Source organism: Panicum hallii, chromosome 5 (genome assembly GCF_002211085.1).
Source record: "Panicum hallii strain FIL2 chromosome 5, PHallii_v3.1, whole genome shotgun sequence".
NCBI classification, from domain to species: domain Eukaryota; kingdom Viridiplantae; phylum Streptophyta; class Magnoliopsida; order Poales; family Poaceae; genus Panicum; species Panicum hallii.
Genome location: NC_038046.1, coordinates 7687873 through 7706610, shown reverse-complemented (window position 1 = coordinate 7706610; position 18738 = coordinate 7687873). Strand labels below are relative to the sequence as shown.

The 18738-nt window shown below is 44.9% G+C and overlaps 2 protein-coding genes and 1 pseudogene across 3 annotated transcripts; all 3 read right to left on the bottom strand.

Annotated features, from left to right (window-relative positions):
• Nucleotides 1–189: 189 nt before the first annotated feature.
• Nucleotides 190–1913, bottom strand: LOC112895967 (RNA-binding protein pno1). The gene is made up of 2 exons (XM_025963987.1): nt 1579–1913; nt 190–864 (listed from the first exon to the last, which is right to left on the bottom strand). The coding sequence occupies exons 1-2, from the start codon at nt 1837–1839 to the stop codon at nt 442–444; spliced, it is 684 nt and encodes a 227-aa protein (XP_025819772.1). The 5' UTR covers nt 1840–1913; the 3' UTR covers nt 190–441.
• Nucleotides 1914–3327: 1414 nt separating this feature from the next.
• On the bottom strand, nt 3328–7825 carry LOC112895037 (F-box/LRR-repeat protein At5g02910-like). Of its 2 annotated transcripts, XM_025962900.1 has the most exons (5): nt 7702–7825; nt 6847–7385; nt 6388–6772; nt 4267–4422; nt 3328–4168 (listed from the first exon to the last, which is right to left on the bottom strand). In XM_025962900.1, exons 1-5 carry the CDS (start codon nt 7762–7764, stop codon nt 3932–3934), a joined length of 1380 nt encoding a protein of 459 aa, XP_025818685.1. In that variant the 5' UTR covers nt 7765–7825; the 3' UTR covers nt 3328–3931. The 2 variants fall into 2 exon arrangements, with proteins under 2 accessions (XP_025818685.1, XP_025818686.1); XM_025962901.1 differs by lacking the exon at nt 7702–7825 and having other exon boundaries at nt 4267–4308; nt 6388–6919.
• Nucleotides 7826–8998: 1173 nt separating this feature from the next.
• LOC112891887 lies at nt 8999–11267 on the bottom strand (annotated as a pseudogene).
• Between the last annotated feature and the right edge of the window lie 7471 nt (nt 11268–18738).

Here is an 18738-nt window from a genome sequence, read left to right as displayed (position 1 = left end):
CTAAAATTTGAAACCCTTTACCACCCCTAATTACACTAATTACAGATAACACTAGAAACAACGAACCAGCAAACGTAAACACTATAATAAAAAAGAACCATGTTCAAACAGGCACCCAACAAGACAGTTAATGCAGCATTTTCACGAGTACATGAAGCAGCACAACTTGACAAACTGCACATCAACACATAGTAACAAGACTGCCATGCAATGCAGTTTTTCATCCCTACAACATGCAGTAACAGCTCCAGTGTTTCAACAATATAAGCAGATGGACAAGTGCAACAGTAGACAAGGCATATATCAAATCTCTCGACATAATATAGTTTGCTACCCAGAAGGATACAATAAATAGCCCCAGCCCAGCACACGAATCAGCTATGACAACACATTATGTGATCAAAACTGCAACAATGCATGTTGCGACAATACCCATTTAACTCAATACCTTTCCGCCAACCTAGCAGATACAGCCCTAAGCTTAGAATACACTTTGCCAGCAGGAGAACCCAAGATGAGGCTGCAAAGTGAATCCCGAGCAACCTTGATGTTAACAAAAGATCCAAGTATATGGATCTTTGTATCAGCAATAACGATTCGGGTCCTGGTAGAGTTCTCGATGGCGTATTTGGTCTTGCCCCCTTTCCCTGATAGGCGGCCAATAGCTCGTGACAGGTGCTCTCCTCGAAGGGTTTTCACATCCTTAATCTCAAAGGAATCCACATAAAGGTCATCAAGACGCAGCAGGGCAACAGCATCGGCAATGTCAAATCCAAGCATAAAAGCATGCACAAAGTCCGCACATTTCTGAAGGTTGCTCACATCTGGTGTGTCTTTCCTTGTTTTGAGCTCCACCCTTCTTGCCTGGAACATGAAACAATCTAATGAGTTTGCCAGATATGAACTTAAGTATTCAATATATGGAAGAAAGAAAAACAATCGAATCATGACACAGTGGAAACTGGCACAGGAGTATGTTTTCAGAGAGGAGCAAGATATCAACCATGATGCCCAGTCCCAATTTAGTTAATATAAACAGTTTCGCAAGCTTTTGAAGCATAGTAATAGCAACACAGAACAGCAGAACAAACCTTCAGCCAATCACAACTCAGTTCAGCACAGAACCTGTACACTGTTCTTGTGATTTGGAATCGTTCAGGTGAAAGATAGAAGCATTGGTAAATCAATTATCATGTTAAATTTTCATGTTAAACAATTACTTCTAACAAGGCCACAATTCTGAGCTGAACTAAAGCCCTAAAGCAAACCAGGTGAAGGAATCAATCATCAACATTATTATATTCCGAATTGCTTGCTTCAATAACCAAACTACTGAGCTGTAGTATCTTGCACAAATGATTAGCTGCTCGCCAAGCCAGATATCGTCTAAAATTCCTGGCGCTTCATTCAACCGATTAGACCATAGGCAAAATTCTGCTTTCAAACATGCTGGCAATCATGATGAGTAGGAACCTATAGCATGTATAGCTAATTCAGGATTTAAGCGAGGATCCAAGCTATGCTTTTGTGCTAAAATAGAAAACGAAGTGAGGAAATTGAGGCCGGGTGATCCCTTACCTTGATGTTCATGCGGATGTCGACCTTCATGTGCTCATAGACCGGTGTGTAGATCTCCATCCAGCATCGCTTGAGCGGCGCGAAGCGGTGCTGCGGCACGGGCACCTTCCGGAACTGGGGCCTCCCGCCGCTCATCTCGCTCGGCATCAGAGCATCGAACCGCGGCTTCTCCACGGCGCCCGGGCCCGCGGCGTGGTCCACCGCCATCTCAGCGGAGGAACCCCCCGCCGCGGCGGCGGTCGCGGCCCTTTCGACCTCCATCCTTGCGCTGTGGCGGCGGAGGTGGGAAGGGGCAGAGGTCTCGAGGGGGCTAGGGTTTGGGCGTCGGGGAGGAAGGAGCCCGAAGAGGAGAGAAGAGAGGTTTATAACCCACGGGTTATTGGGCCGGATGAAAAACTGGTACCTGCAAGCCCAACAGTGCAATTGCCTTTCCAGACATGGGCCGAACAATACTGCTCGAAGAGTTCAGAACTTTCAACGTACCAGATCGCCGTAGAACTTTTTCGAAAGTGCAGGTAGCTAAACATCTAGTAACTGACAATTGTTACATATGCAAACCATCCGTGTACAACTCAAGGGTGAAGTCAAAACCAAATGGTTCAAAATCACTCCTATGGGAAAAGATCATCAATCCATCCAATGGTTTACATGCATGATAGTAAGTTGTGCACAAATCTTGACGTATGTTCCTAAATATTGATCATATTAACAGACCGCCTAATTAGAACCCCGCAAAAAATTCATCTAAGATCCCTATTGGTGAGGTTCAAAACATGGTCATTAAGCCATAAGAACACCTCTAGATCGACAGACCACCAGCTAGCACGATGGCTCTATATAACGAAAGGGAACTTAACCATTCTAACCAGATCGACATGCTAACATGGAGTGAGTACTGAGTACAACGCAAGCATGGAAACCGAGTCGAGTTACAATTCACAAATCCCGGCGTAGGCGGAGTTCAGCAGCTACGAGCTGACGAGCACAGAATAAACTACAACCTGAAGTAAATGAGACTGGGAGCAACATCAGTGAACACACCGTGTCCATCTGTGGAGTCCTCAAGAGTTAGCCTTTTCAGAACTTTTGAGTCTGATCTTAAAATATCTGTGCAGTTTGTCAAATACAAGTCTTCGAGACCAGGGAGTTGAGGCACTCCCACACCAGCTAGAGAGAGTCAACTTTCTGCTGAGCGAAGAAAGATTGATCATGTCCGGCAGCACAAATCCCAGACGCCCACGGTGCTTATTATAGTAACCTCTTCCCAACTGCAATTCTAGCTCTTGAGGAGAGGTGCAGGTGAATACGCAATGAGAGGTAGATCGTACCAATGTGTGTTCGCGCGTTAACATTATTAAGCCTCGCTGCATAACCAATCCACATCCTGGCATCACTACAGTTCAAATAACTGTCATTATCCCAATGCAGTTGGAATGTGTGCAGGTTCACTTTAGCACGGGGGAGCAACCCGCTGTTAACAAAGCGCACAAAATTCTCAAACCTCCAGCTCCAACATCCAAATTCCGTTACTCTCCCATCACTGACTTGGTTCTGGCAACAAGGATCAGCCATTTCAGTTACGGTTCAGTGTCACTAATGAACTCCCGATATCATAGAGCTCACAACCAAGCAATCACAGAGGTGAGCAATTCAAAGAAAAAAAAAAAGATATATCGTCAGGATAGCTGGCGCGATGTCAGGAACATGGCAATTCTCAACATGGTACACAGCAAATAGTCATGTCATGCACATAGATAAGCTGCTTAGAGGTCCAGCAGTCACCAGAACCTAATAGATTGCTTGATGTCGTAACATCAAGTCACATAACTTTGAGGTGGATCTAAGATGCCACATGTCTATGGACTGCACAGAGACAAATAGCAGCCGGCAAAAAAATAAATAAAAAAATAGTGCACCCTACTGAACTCTAGATATAATCATCTTCCATTCATTGATGACTACAGGCTACACCATCCTCCATGCCATTGTCATTGCCGCCTTCATTGTTGTCAACACCATCTTCTGGGCTACCATGATTCCCATCTACATTGTTGTTGACACCATCGCCCTCCAGGCCATTGTCATTGCCATATTCATTGTTGTCCACAACACCATCCTCCAAATCATCATTGTGATCGCCAATCTTCAACTCCTCGACATCTTCATCCTCTGACTCATCATCATCTTCATCCTCGGACTCACTTTCGTCTTCATCCTCCCACTCATCATCTTCGTCATCTTCAATCTCCTCCTCGTCGTCATTATTATCAGAGTCACTCCCCGCATAACTACTATCAACCGCCCATTATGGATTTTTCTCCAACGTTTTCTCGAAGATGGCAAATTCCTTCTCCTATTCATGCCTCAAACTTATTATCTCCCCTACGACCTTTTCTACCATATCTTCATAGAATTTAACATTTATCTTCTCCATGCTGACCCCATTCGCTACCATTGCATTCACCATAATATGAATTTCCCCATCATCCTTGGAACATCGTATTATGACTGTTTCAAGGAGTGGGCATTGCAAGGCCATTTCATTGATTGGCATAGCATCTATTCTTGCTCCGTTTGCTTCTTTGGGAAGCTAAAAAGAGTATAGGGAATAAAGAGAAACACATTACTTTCTAGTAATTCTTCTCCGAGGAAAAAAAAAAGAAGGTATTGGTTCTGTAAGCAGCATACCTGTCTTTGCACTAAGGTAAGTTTTTTAAGTCTTGGTGACAGCTGCATGAAGCGAAGTACAATGTTGAAGTTATCAGTCAAACACCAATCTCCAATTTCAAGAGTTTCAAGATTCTCAAATACCGAGCATGTGGGCAGCTGCTTTTCCAACATAGCCTTGTATTTCCAGATGATAGGTAGGTTAGCTATAACTATGTAACCAAACCAAAACCTTGATATTGCTAAGCATGCCAGTAGCAAACAAAGGCTTGAGAAACAGAACTGCTACAGCCCACACATGACATGCCCAACATATTGTCACAGAATGTTACCAATAGTAAACTTTTGTACAACAAAAATAATTAGAATGCAAGATACATAAAGCTGCAAATCGAAGCTTCAATATTTAACTACCTAAGCAAATTTACCTATTCTTTGGTAGGGCGTAAATCACAGGATAAAGATACCACAGGTATACTACAAATTACAGCAAGCACAAATACGATGCAATCTATTAACTTATGATTTTCAGAATAATAAAATCATATATCCACATGTCACGTGCAAAGGTTAGTGGTACTATGTTAATGTAGTGTGTGAACAGTCCACATGCCAGGTTCTGTAGCACATGGCTATAAGCTTCCTCCTACTTACCATGTTGTTAGCTTATATCTAGTTTGCTATTTGGCCAAGGGATTCTTAGCACAAAACTTGGGTTATGTAATGAGTTAGTTTAAATATATGGTTTGAGATATTCTAGATGGATTCACTAGGCAGGCAAGAAGAATACTGATCTTGTCTATGTCTCCTCTTTCCCTACCCTTGTGACGTGGCTGGCGGTTTATCAGCATTGTTATGCCACTAACGTTCAAGCTTGCCAAACCTGAGCCCATATGACACCACATGTTTTAAGATCTACAGTTTTTTTTAATTCCGATTAGTTACATGATTTTTTTATAAAAAACTATGACCAAAATTATCATTGTCAAAACATCAGCGAGGAAAGGGGGCCAATGGGCCATCCCATTTAAGTAGACAGCAACCTTGCATGTATTTGTACAACAGTTGCAACTTGAATCCAACATATAGGATTTTTCATGTTCATCTTTTAATGCATAAAATACCCATATCGAACTGAACATTTTTTCGCACTTATGTTTTAGACTCCGGTTGTCCTATTCATGGCCGATTCACTTTACGTATAACAAAAAATAATGCTCAAAATTTTGAAGTGATATTATTTTGGTGGACATGGTACAAGTGCAAAAGACAAATCGACAATATACGTTGGGGAATACCAAAAATTAACGAATAACAACATTAAATTGTCTTCGGTAATGGTATATGTTACTTCATAAAACAATATTCAGTACCAGTAGTAATATAAAAGTATTTGTACAATATAAAATTTCACTAATATTAGCTTTTCACATTCAAAGTTCAGTTGAGAAGAAATACTAGTGACAAAATACAACTGTTACGCTATCTTAACACCCAACGCTTAGATGTTGTCCTACATAACTTGTGAAGAACCATGAAAAGGGAAAACTAACAAGTGGTGATTTGAAATACACCTTGAAGAATTAAAGAAATGACTCTACAATCTGAAAGTGACACCACACAAGATTAATGCATTTCGAATGATCATTGTGTACTAAATAAAGCAGAGATATGGCATAGAAATTCTTTTATTTTCTGGAAATGTATTGATATACTAGTGCCGGCGACTGTTACTTCAGACAACCATCATAGATGAAATAAATCAACAATCAATCTCAATGAACTCTCATGTACTAAATTAAGAAATCAACAGCAAAGAATAGCACCTCATTTGATATGTATAAAGTTCAACTAGTTTGATTCTTTTTTTCTAACTACGCTATTCTTTTTCCCCTTATCCCTTCTGTCAAAGCTAAGTGCTAATAACATTTTAGTAGAACCAACTAACTGCCTTTAATTTGGATTGGTGAAAGATGATGGTGTTCCTTCCCATAATGAATATTAGCAACAACAACTATCGAATACAAGATATGCACAAAAAAATCTACACACTATGTAAATAGCATTGTTTCCAAATAATTTTGATTCAGAGTAATGATAGTAACAGGAAAAAAAAGGCATGTTGTCTTTTGAGAAGCATACCTTTACGTCGGAACCTTGGAAATTCAATAATGTAAGTGTCTTGGCACACGATAGAATTCCAGTAAAATCAGATTGATCATCAAATGTAGGCCCACAAGTATCTATGTGTGCACTCTCTAAAGATGGACGCTCTCTCCAACAAATATATTCCAATGGACAACCTAAGCACTCAAAGTGAATGAGATGAGGGGCAGCAATAGTGAACCCATCATCTCTGTCTATGAAACCATCAAGCATTAGGCTTTTTAGGACTTTTGAATCTATAAGCTTAAAATATCTTGCACAGTTTATAAAATTTAAATCTTCTAGGCCAGGGCTGCAAGCAATAATTTGGTCAAGAGATAGCTGAGACACTTCCACTTCAGAGAGAGTCAACTTTTTAAATCTTCTAGGCCAGGGCTGCAAGCAATAATTTGGTCAAGAGATAGCTGAGACACTTCCACTTCAGAGAGAGTCAACTTTTTAAGTGAAGGAAGGTTGATTTTGTGTGGCAGCACGAATCCCACATGTCCATGAGAAGCTTCTCCAAATTGCAAATTCAGCTCTTGAAGAAAGGGAGAGATGAAAACACAACGAGGCAGAAAATCCTGATTGTACGCCTCCAGGACCACGTCAAGAACTTTAACATTATGCTTCGCTGCATAACCAACCCACATCCTCACATCATTGTAGTCTAGAGGGCTTGGACCATACCAACACAGCTGGAATGTATGAAGGTCCACTCTTGCTCCGAGTAGCAACAGATTGTTAATAAAACGAGCAAACTTCTCGGCCTTCCAATGTTGAAATTCTCTGCGTGTGAGACATATGAACTGCAAAGCCTCGCACACTTGCCTCCACCTCATGGACAACCTGCGCATCCGCACAACAGTTCTGATCCTCACGAGGGATAGGATATTGTGCAGGATCTCAGTAGGCAGCACGCTGATCCAATCAATGCCACTGTCCATACCTTGATCATCAGTTGACTCCATACCTTGGATTCTCACATAAGAAACCTGCCAGTGCAAGCATATTCCACAATCAATAGTTGAGCCGAAAATCCCCAGAGGCAAAAGAAATATTTTCTTTCGATCACAAGACTTGCAACTACAGTTAAGGAATTCGCTGGGATATCGAGATTCAGTTAAATTCCAGCATTTTTTGAAAAAACATAAACTGCGCCCACCCAATCCTAATCGAACAATGCATGGACGGATTGGATTACACTAGTAGGATGAAACCGCCGCACAACACGAAATCCGCGACTAACTGAATCTAAATGCAGAAAAGGAGGATTTAGCCATTTAGGTTTGATTGGGAACAAAACCATACCCTCCCTAGGAAAACCGGAATGAGGAATCCATCCGAAACAAGCAGGGTTACTAAGCAACACATGAAGGAACCAGCCCAAGCCTCGATGGGTCTCCACCCCGATGAGACTGGGGGAGGAGCGCCGGCAGTGGGCGTGCCGGCGCGTGGACGCGGAGGATGACCCGGCAAAGAAGAAGAGAGGAAGGGAACTAGCGGCGATGCGTTGGAATTTGATGGGCCACACGTGAGCTTATGCAGATACTAAAGGCCGCCGAAGTATTGAAACGACTGGACCGGGCCTGATCACATATGCACCGGCCACAATAATGTTCCGGTGTTATGGCCCAGCAGCCAAAACAACATCAACTCCTATTAGGATATCAGAAATGCGCGTTATTGGGGTCGAAGGAGAAGGAATGCTATTTATGGTACGGGCTTACCTCTGATCGGGCCGGCCTATCCGTGGGCTGAATGTCGGCCTATTCTTCATGGGTTGGGCCTCTCTAGTTCACGATTTTTCAGCAGAAAAGGAAAGTTCATACCAATACAAACAGTTGGATTGCAGATACACGATGGCATGAACGGAAGTGAGCCGCCAGGATGCTCGACAGCTCGAGTCACCGGAGTCCATTGCGGTTCGTCTCGATCAGACTGGACGAAGCCAAATATCATAAGTTCGGTTCCGGCACGGATCAACCACTTCAATTGTGATTCAGCTCACAAGCTTTCATATGAACTACAGGAATTTCAAACAGGAATCAGAGCTACAACCAAGCAGTGCAAATCACAGATCTCACAACCAAGCAGTAGAGACGAACCAAGGTATGCCAACAAGATGCATCCATGCTCAAAGTGAAAAACTCCAAATAGTCGCAATATCGTGCAGGTAGATTTTTGCCCACTAGACATGACAGACTACTTCTAACCTGGAAGTCACCAACATTAGGTTCCACTAGTAGACTACATTAAGACTACTCAACAAAGCTAAGCCCCAAAATATACTGCGGGAAAATAATACAGGATGGAGCGTTCATGCAGTATCCTATCCAACCTGACACCATTCGCTACCATAGCGTTCACCATCTTATCAATTCCATCATCATCTCCAGGATGAAGGGGTCAAGCGGACTAGCTGAGCTCTAGATGCAGCAGCACACCTTGCTGAGCTCTAGAAATCATCAAGATCGTATTCATAACTAAAGGTTTCCTCCATCTCGTCACCATCGTTATCACTGTCGCTTATCGCATGACTATCGTCAACCCAATCTTGTTCCTTCTTCAATTTCTTCTCTAAGATGCTTTGTCCCATCTTTCCTTCCTATCTCTTACGCTTCCTCTCAGCTGCGTTCTTTTGGATGTCTTCATAGAAAGTGACATGTATCTACTCCATGCTGATGCCAATCGCTATCAAAGCATCCAACGTCTTCTGAATTTCACCATCATCCTTGGAACATTGTATTATTACTGTTTCAAGGAGTGGGCATTGGACGGTCATTCCAGCTACTGATATCGGTTCTGTTTCTGCACCTTCCCTTGCTCTGTTAAGCTGCAGACAGTGCAAGAAATAAATGGAAAAGGATACTAACTAATTGCTCTTTTTCTTCCAAAAAAAGGCAATAAATTGGAATGCAGGATACCTTTGTATGCTTTAAAGTAAGTTTTTCTAGTCTCGGTGAAAAGCTGGAGGAAGCGAAGTACAACGTACAAGTCATCAGTTAAGCACCATTCACCAATTGCAAGAGTCGAAAGACTCTCAAATACAGAGCATGTGGGCAGTTCCTTTTCCTCACATTTCAAGAGGGTGGGGTCAATCATAACTTGGATGCAGCCAAAACCAGAATATTGCCAAGTATACTAGCAAAAAATTAAGTTGAGGAACATAACTGCCACACATGACATGTCAAATGACGCCACTACACATCATATCATGGAACCTAAGAATTATTTAGCACTTTTACCACATCTAACTATTCAGGGAGTGCATTCAGGAATATTTAAAAATGTGAATAGAAAAATATTAACTAAGTTTCAGTAGTAGTTTCTTTCCTAGAACAATATTCAGTATCAAGACTCTTTAAAGTTAACAGAACATCTTTGGAAACAGGGGAAAAAACTTAGCAGAACGACATGCTGTGCTCAATGGTATTAGTTTTTTCGCATTCAAATTCATATGAGCCACAAAACTAGGTGGAAAGATCCCATTACATTTATCTTAATACTGCCAGGCTAAACACAAACCTGCATAACTTTTGACAAGCCTTATTTTAAAGGATGATGATGATTCCTGATTTCGAATTCACCTTAAAGCCAGGGTAAAATACACAACTGCACTTTGGAAAGGAACACAGACCAATACTTAATGTATCGATTTTTAGGCATAGAGTTGTTTGTTTTGTGGACATCCAATATGCTTGTGTTTGAAAACTTATCACCAGAACATATCAACGAAAAAGTAACTCGCGGACATCTTCATAGTTTCCGAGGCAGTGAAATAGTTGATCCAGAAAAAAATAGTCAATTAATCAAAATAACGCTCATCCTTGTTCGTTGCTATGAATGTGACAAGTTTTGGCTATTGTGTTCTAAGTAGAATAGTAGTTTACTTTCCCTTTTGTAGAAGCAAAAGTGTTTCTTTTAAGTACAAGTGTCAAAGTAGTTCGCTTCCTTTTTGCCCATGTTTTCAGTTGAATATAAGCGACACCAACCATCAATACAAGCAATGTGCAAAAACTCTACATGGCAAGTATAGTAGCAGGCCAAAAAAATCCAACAAACTGTCATTCAGAATATTAATGGCAACAATAAAACAGATGTACTTGTCTTTAGTCGAGAATACCTTTATACCGGAACCAAATAATGCAAGTCTCTTGGCATTCAGAAAGACCCCAGTAAAATCAGATTGACCATCACAAGTGCTCCTAGAAAGAGAAGCAAATATGTGTGCACTCTCTAGAGATGGCCGCTCTCGCCAAGAAATTTCTTCCAGCGGCAAGCCTGTGCACTTGAAGTGAATAAGACAAGGGGCAGCAATTGTGAGTCCTTTGTCTCGACCTAGGAAACCATCAACAGTTAGCCTTTTTAGCACTTTTGAGTCTACAAGGTCAAGATACTGTGCACAGTCTATCAAATGCAAGTCCTCTAGGCCAGGGCTCCAAGCAATAATTTGCTCAAGAGATGATGTCCACACCTCCAAATCACAGAGAGATAACTTTTTGAGGGATGGAAGCCCTGATGATATCAGGTAGCACAAGTCCCTCATGTTCATAATCTTTATAGGGAGCCTTTCCCATCTTCAGATTCAACTCCTCGAGTGAGCGGCAGGTGAAAATGCAACGAGGTAGAACAGCCTTACCATACTGATGCATGTTCACATCTAGCACTTTAACATTATTCTTAACCGCATAGCCAATCCACGTCCTCACATCATTGCAGTTTACCATATGGTGGCTATCAAAATGCAGCTGGAAAATATGCAAGTCTACTCGAGAACAAAGGAGCAACAGGTTGTTGACAAAACGAACAAACTTCTCATATTTCCAGTGTTCATATTCTCTGTAGTTGAGACGTATCGATTCGTCTGACTTCATAGCAGACCCAGATTGGATTCTTTACCTCACAAACCTGCAAGGCAAGCATTCCATGATTAATACAAGAAGCAATGATTCACAGGAGGGAAATGCAACTGTCCCGAGGCTAAAAATTGTCATCGTTTAAACTAAAATTTGGATCTCTCATATTTGTCATTGAAAATCCTAGCCACCGAATTGGGGGGTCTAGTTCAGAGCAGTTCCCCGCACTACCCAACACCCCAATAACAGATCAGATCTGCTTTGCACAGCACAAAAATCGACCCCTTCTGGAACACCCTATAGCAGATACTAAATATCATGTCAGGCAGACGGACACTAAGAAATTCCTAGCCAGCTTATCACCACAGAACAAATTTCAATCTACGAAATGGTAGGGATACCGATAATTTGGTTGAACACAATAAAAGAAATACCTCACAAACAGAACATGCTCAGGATTCAAGCCTGCTCATAAAGCATACAGGACTCAAGGGACTTGATGGGAACGAATGCCTATTTTCCGGAAACATTTCTTTTGTGCATTCCTAGATGAAACAAAAGTGCGTGCAGCACAGCAAAGGGGAAGATGCGATTCCGATAGCAAAAACACGATGTAGTGCCAGTGCTACCACAAAATGCGTACAGCTAGGTTGCGGGAAGGCTGATTTACCGGCAATGGAGAGGATTGCTCACTCGAAATCGCCTCGTATGGATGCCAGCACCACCGGGCGACTCAAGGTTTAGGGTTTAGGCGAATCCCCCTACACGGTTTCGGTCTTTGTCTAGCCAGGCGAGTGCACCGTACACAACCGGCCCGGATATTTAACTTTTCGCCATAGTTCTGAACGGCACGTATTCAAATTCTAGATTTAAAATGGCTCGTATAAAATTACACTGGAGAAATAGTTTATTTTTGTCAAATTTGCTTATACGGTAGTCTACGTCCGCCGTCCAACATGGAGGAGGCACGCGAAAAGATCTCAGTGCCTCTCTCCTATGCTTTTGAGCGCCGCTGGCCACCCCAGCTCCCCTCGACCGCCCATTCTTTGCCTCCTGCTGCCCCTTCCTTCTTCCTCCCATTCATGGACGGCGGTGACGAGATTGACGACAGCTGAAGCGTGGGAGCAGTGGGTGCTGGCCTACGGATCCAAGGTAATTGTTCCATCCACTTGCCATGTTCATCCCGATTGGTATGGTTTGCGGTGGCTACGAGCTAGGGTTAGGGTTTGATGGTATATGGTTTTTGATTTTTGTGGTCCTAGCAATTTGATGGGCTTGTTTTTCTTCTCAACCGTATGGTCGTGTTGACGTAGACAGTAGGGAATCGGATCTGCAAGCCATGAAGTCGACTGGTTGCCCCTCTTGGTAAGTCGATTATGCTTGATGAACTGTTGTGCAGGGTGTGTGTGAGTTTTGGGGTTAGTTCAGTCGTAACTCCAACATTTGTGTTTTTTCTACCCTTTTCATTATGCCAGGATTGAATCTGGCCACGCGTTCAGAGTTGTTATTAAATGTGATAAATATTGTGCTAGTCTGGACTATGGTTTCTTAGAAATTGCTGAGGAACAACACGAGATATAGTTTGATAGGCGCAATAGGTATTCTCTAGATAAGTTTGTTGAAGATATGGCTGGTAAGATGATATTGGGGAGGACTCAGACACTTAAATCTGGGGTGTGGACATTGACAGTGGGTTTGAATGGAAGTTGATTAGTAATGCTCAGTTTGAGGACAAGATTAAATTTAGATGGCATGAGAATGCAGTCAATCTTGCTATTGAAGTTGCAGAAAAGGATGGATCACAGCCAGTTGAAACTGTGGGTACCGCAGTTAGAGGTGGTTGTAGTGTAGCACAGGGCATATTTGGGGTGACAGATGCAGATGCAGCTGGGTCAGTTGAAGGTGGTGGTGTTGGTGTTACAGGCGACACTTGTACGTCCCCAGGTAATGCAGAACCAACTTATAGTACCGTGGATTGGAGTATGTTGACCATTATTCCAGAAGTTGCAAATGATGGTGATATGTTTCCTTTGGTAGATGAGGATAAAGTATCTGAGGCAATAGGGTTCAAGGAGGTCGATGAGACAGCAGCAGCAGAAGCTACAAAAGAATATGCTATTCCAGTAATTTCTATTGATATTCAAGATGACATGAGAGCTGCTGGACTACCTGTTGATGATCATGATCCATCTGAACCAGTTTGGGATCGGGACAGGGATAATCCTGATATAAGTGTTGGGACAGTTTATCCTAGCAAGCATGACATGAGTGTTGGGACAGTTTATCCTAGCATGCATCACTTCAGGTTGGCAGTGAGGATGCATGCCATTGTTCATGAGTTTGAGCTTGGTACTGAAAAAGAACCAGGTTTAGAGGGTTTTGCAGGGCCAATGGGTGCCCATGGCTTATTAGAGCTAAAACATAGCATGATGCTAGTGTCAGGGTACTATTGTGTGCTTATATTTTTATCATACATTATGATATGTTTGAGTCTATATTAATTCATTTTGTACTGTGCAGGTCCAAATAAATACAGACACCCACACTTGTACCTCAACAAGCAGAGTGTGTGGAACTATAGCCTCTCAAGCCTGGGTTGCTGAAAGGACAATACCTTTGTTGAAGACGAAGACTGGATTGGGAGCAAAAGAAGTGAAAGAGGTAATAGAGGACGACAAGTACAAGATTGTTATTCCCTATCAAACTGTGTGGTATGGCAGGCAGAGGGCAGTAGATAAATCATTTGGTAAGTGGGATGATTCATTTGATTGGTTGTATAGGTTCAAAGTAGAGTAGATTTGAGGTCACCTGGCAGTGTGGTAGAGATAGACACTGTGACATTAGATGGAAAGGTACATTTTACAAGACTTTGTTTGCCTTCAAAGGAGCAATTGATGGTTTTTTAGAGGGCTGCAGACCTTATATTAGTATAGATTCTACTACACTTAATGGCACGTGGAATGGTCATTTGCCTATAGCCCAAGCTTTGAATGGGCACAATTGGATGTTTCCATCAGCATTTGGTTTATTTGATTCAGAAACTAAGGAAAACTGGATTTGGTTCATGAAGTAACTAGGAAAAGCTATTGGTCCATTTGCAAATTTGGCTGTGTGCACTGATTCCTGCAAGGGTCTAGAAGCAGCAGTCAAGCAGATTTTCCATGGGCAGAAAGGAGAGAGTGCTTCAAGCATCTAATGGACAACATGAAAAAAAAAATTAGTGGCAATGTGTATACCAAGTACATGTGACCTGCAGCAAGAGCTTACTGTCCTTTGAAACACGACTTCATGAGCGAAGTGTTGTCAGCTAGACCAAATATGGAGCAGTGGCTGAATGAGCACCACAGCCTTTTATGGGCTAGAACCAAGTTTTCAGAATTCACCGAGTGTCACTAGATCAACAATAATTTAGCTGAGTTATGGAACAGCTGGATCAAGCAATACAAGGACTTACCAGTTCATTGTCTGGCATATGCTATTAGGGAGAAGCATGTTATCCTTTGAGAAGAGGAAAAGGATTTCCAGAGCTCTTGAAGGTGTGATTCTGCCAGCAGTGCTTCATCACCTGAATGCTAACTCAAAGGTCTTAAATCATCTTAGTGTTACTAAGGAACACTGTGACGCCCTGAAAATTCACTTAATTAAATCATGCGCAAAAGTGATTCGTGAAAACGGCTCGACGTCAAAACCCTAACCCTAACCGGGTTGCTGCCCCATTCCGCATCGCTCGAGGGCTTGTCGCCCACGCGCGACCGACCGCCGAGATTAGCGCCGGCGCGATTCCTTTCTCGCGCGACACGCGAATCCCGCGCGCGCGTGGCCGACCGGCCGCGGTCGCCGCCGCGACCGGCGCCGACACGTCTCTCTCTCTCTCTCTCTCTCTCTTTTTCTCTCTTTTTCCTTTTTCTTTCCTCTTCCATTTCTTTTCTTTTCTTTTTCCCAATCTCCCTTTCTCTTTTTCTCTTTCCCCTTCTTCTTTTCCTTTCTCCCTCCCTCTTCCCTCTCTCTGCCGCGAGCTGCACGCCGCTCGGGCCGTGTGCCTGCGCTGCCTCGGCAGTGCCGCGCGCACGCGCTCGCTCCGCGTGCCCCGCGTGCCCCGCGCGCCGCGCCGCCCGTCGCCCGCGCCCTCGCCCCTGGCCCGCGCCACGCCGCGCCGCCCGCGCACGCGCGCGTGCCGCCCGCCGCTGCTCCCTGCCGCACCCCGCGCGCGCGCCCGCCCTGTGCTCGCACAGCGCCCCCCCCCCACGTGCCCTCGGCACCTGCACCCCGCCGCCACGCCGCGTCGCGACGACAGCAAGCGGCCGAGGCGCCATTAATGGCGCCCCGCACCGGCCGCCGCCGCGACCACCCCTCCACCGCCTCCTCCCGGCTATAAAGCGGCCCTTCGCGCAGCTCACCTCCCCCACAACCTTCCACCGCCACCCAGCCCTCGCCTCCCCAAGTCCAGCGCCGCCGCCGCGCCTCGCACGGCCGCCGCCCACCGGCCTCCGTCGCCCCGCCTGCACACGCCATCCCGGCCCGTGGTGAGTGGGGGAATCGACTCCCCTCCTCCCCCTCTCCCTTTTCCCCCTCAGCCCCGAACCGCCCCGGGCCCCGGCCGCCGGGATTTGGCCGGCGCCCGAACCCCCCTTCCCTCCCCTGTTTCTGTCAACGGGAGGAGGAAGAAGGAGGGCAAGTTTGCCCAAAACCCCCTGGCCTTCCCTGTTTTTCCAAGAAGACGCCCCCCCTCTCACTCTAATACCCATAAAACACTTCCTTTCGCAAAAGAAACCCTGCTCTTTCGGTTATTTCAAAATAAACCCTTCATTACACGAACCTAATTATACTCGACATCCTTTAGCGTGCCCTGCGTATTTCTAGAAATTGCAAATAGGCCCTTGCCCCCTCCAGATACTTACGAATAAATCCCTGGAGCCCTGTTTAACCACCCGAACCCTCTTTAGCTCGTCATTTTATGTGCGAAACGGCCTCCGATTGACCCGAAACTTTACCACGCCCTTCGTAGTATAGTCTTAGCCGTGCCATTAAGAAACCACCCAAAGATATCGCCCCTAACCCCGTAACTAAATTATTTCCGATTCTAGCCCAACGATAAAAGCTTTTAGTCCTTTCGCTTGATTGTATGTCTGTTTGGTTGCGTCGTAGGACACGGAGTGAACGGAGAAGTTCCCGACTGCGACCAAGCAACCGAGGACCAGTTCTGCGACCCCGAACTCGAAGGACAGTGCTTCGATCAGGACCTCCCGCAAGGGTTTGACGATGGCAAGTTCAATTCCGCCCTTTGATGCATGTTTTTGTCCTAGTTTTTATAAACACAACCCGATGGCCTGTTTTATAAAATTGCATGGTTTTGCGTGCCGTAACCATGGTAGGATAGCCACCCTTGTTGTGACAACCATACCTTGACCACCTGATTTTATAAAGAAAATGCGTGTGTGTGGGAAAAGGGTAAAATGTGGATTTGAGAAACGAGTCGGACGGGATGGATGGCATTTCTGTGTGAATTGCCGTTGGTGTGCTCGTACCTGTGTGGTTGAGCGTGGAGGGGAGATATCCATCTTGTCACCCCTAAGGACCGAGTTGATGTGTCGTCTCACCTAGCTTCCTGTCGTGCAAACCACTTGACCGTTGTATGGGCAACGGCTTGGCCTAACCCCACTAGTTAGTCTGATAGCCATCAGGAGAGCTGGGAGCAACGGGTGATCAAGGAGACGGGATAAGCTCTGTGTGACTTATGCCCCGGTTAAACCTCGGTGGTAGGTCGAATGACCCCTTGATAAATCCCGTGGTGGCTAGTCAGGTCTAGCTAAGGTGGGTAAGGGCTTCGATGGGATCTGCACCGGCACTAAGGTGTTCGTGCTGTAGTACCCCACCTGTGGGTAAAGTTGCACACCTCTGCAGAGTTGAAAATCTATTCGAATAGCCGTGCCTACGGTACTGGGCAAGTTATAGTGTGGTCACATAACTAGTGTTTCTCTCTGGGAATGGATGGGCTGGTGTGAGTTGTTTGGAAAGTGTCCGGCAGTTGTGCCGTGTGCTACGGCGGACGGGGAGTCCGGTAGCAGTTTAAAACTTGGATCCTGTGTGGATCGACACCGTGTGCTCTTTGGTATTAGAAAACTCGTTTTGAAAGTTGTTTTTGAACAAACCTTGCACACAACTGAGTTTTCCATAAATGAACTATAACCTTATCCTTGGATTATCCTGTGCATTTAACTCTGTTATACCCCCCTCCGTGGGTGTGATTGGACTTGCTGAGTACGATTGTACTCACCCCATTCTTACTTTTACAGTGGAAGACCCAGACTACGTCCCCGAAGACAACGAGTAGGGTTTCGTCCTGCACCCAGTCTTGCCTGTGGTTGAGGCCACCGTTGGATTCCGCATGGCGCAAGACTCTGATGATTCTCTTTTCGTAACTAGTGTAGTAGTGTGGGTTTTAGTTGTAATCCTCGCGATAGTGGCGCTTCACTGCCCATTACCGCGAAGAGTTATACGGTGATGTACCATCTGTTGTAATAAAAGTGTTATCAGCCTCCTGGAACTGATAAATTAACACTTTTAAGTCTTCGCTGATGGGGGGGGACGCTTCAGGTGGTATCATAGCCGTAGACTGGCCGTAGGACGCGACCCTAGGAGCGAAACCCCTTTTCAGGCCCTAGAATTTGTCCCGATTTAGAAATTTTCTGCAAACACTCACCCCTGGTCTTTGCCTTGTTCCAGATGGCTGGCAATGGATGGGTTAGCGGAATCTGCCACGCAGAGCCCGGCCTCCCCAAGTTGCTATTGCTCAGCCTGGAACGCGTCGGGGTTATGGAACCACCGGAGTATGCCTACCGTGAGTACGTCGCCGGAGGCACCCTTCGGTGCGACATGATGGTTTTTGTGGAGAGAAGCACCCGCTACCCTGATGTGGACCCTTGGTTCATCTCCACCGCTGGCTTCCGTTTCCCCGACACTTATCAAAAGACCGCCCGTAAAGCCCTGCGACGGCTGCGTGTGCTCTACAGGCACCACCTTCAGCGGACCCCTATGGGATTTTTCCCACCCGCTGAGGGAAGAGGACGCACTTGGATTGCCCGGATGAGAGGACTTGGACGAGAAGAAGAAGACCTAGAAGATACGGTCTCCCACCTATCCATCTACCTTACTGGCTTGGATGCACTCTGCCGCGAACAGTCGGCGCAACTGAAGCAGCTAATCCGTGGGATTGAAAGGATAACCCAGGAGCTGGAGGAACAACGGACAAGAACTGCAAACGCCGAGTATTCCTTAGCCGCCCTCCAAGCCCAGATGCAAGAATACGAGAACCGCAACGGAATAGGTGGATGGATAGAGGAAGAAGAAGAAGAACCCATGGAAACCCATTGGGATAAGGGTACTCAGACCGAAAATGAGATGGATCGGTTCCTTCCAGTAAAGAAGCGCTCTATCAGGACCGAGGAAGAATCCCCATGATAAGATTAGCACCCCTAGCTAAAACCCTACC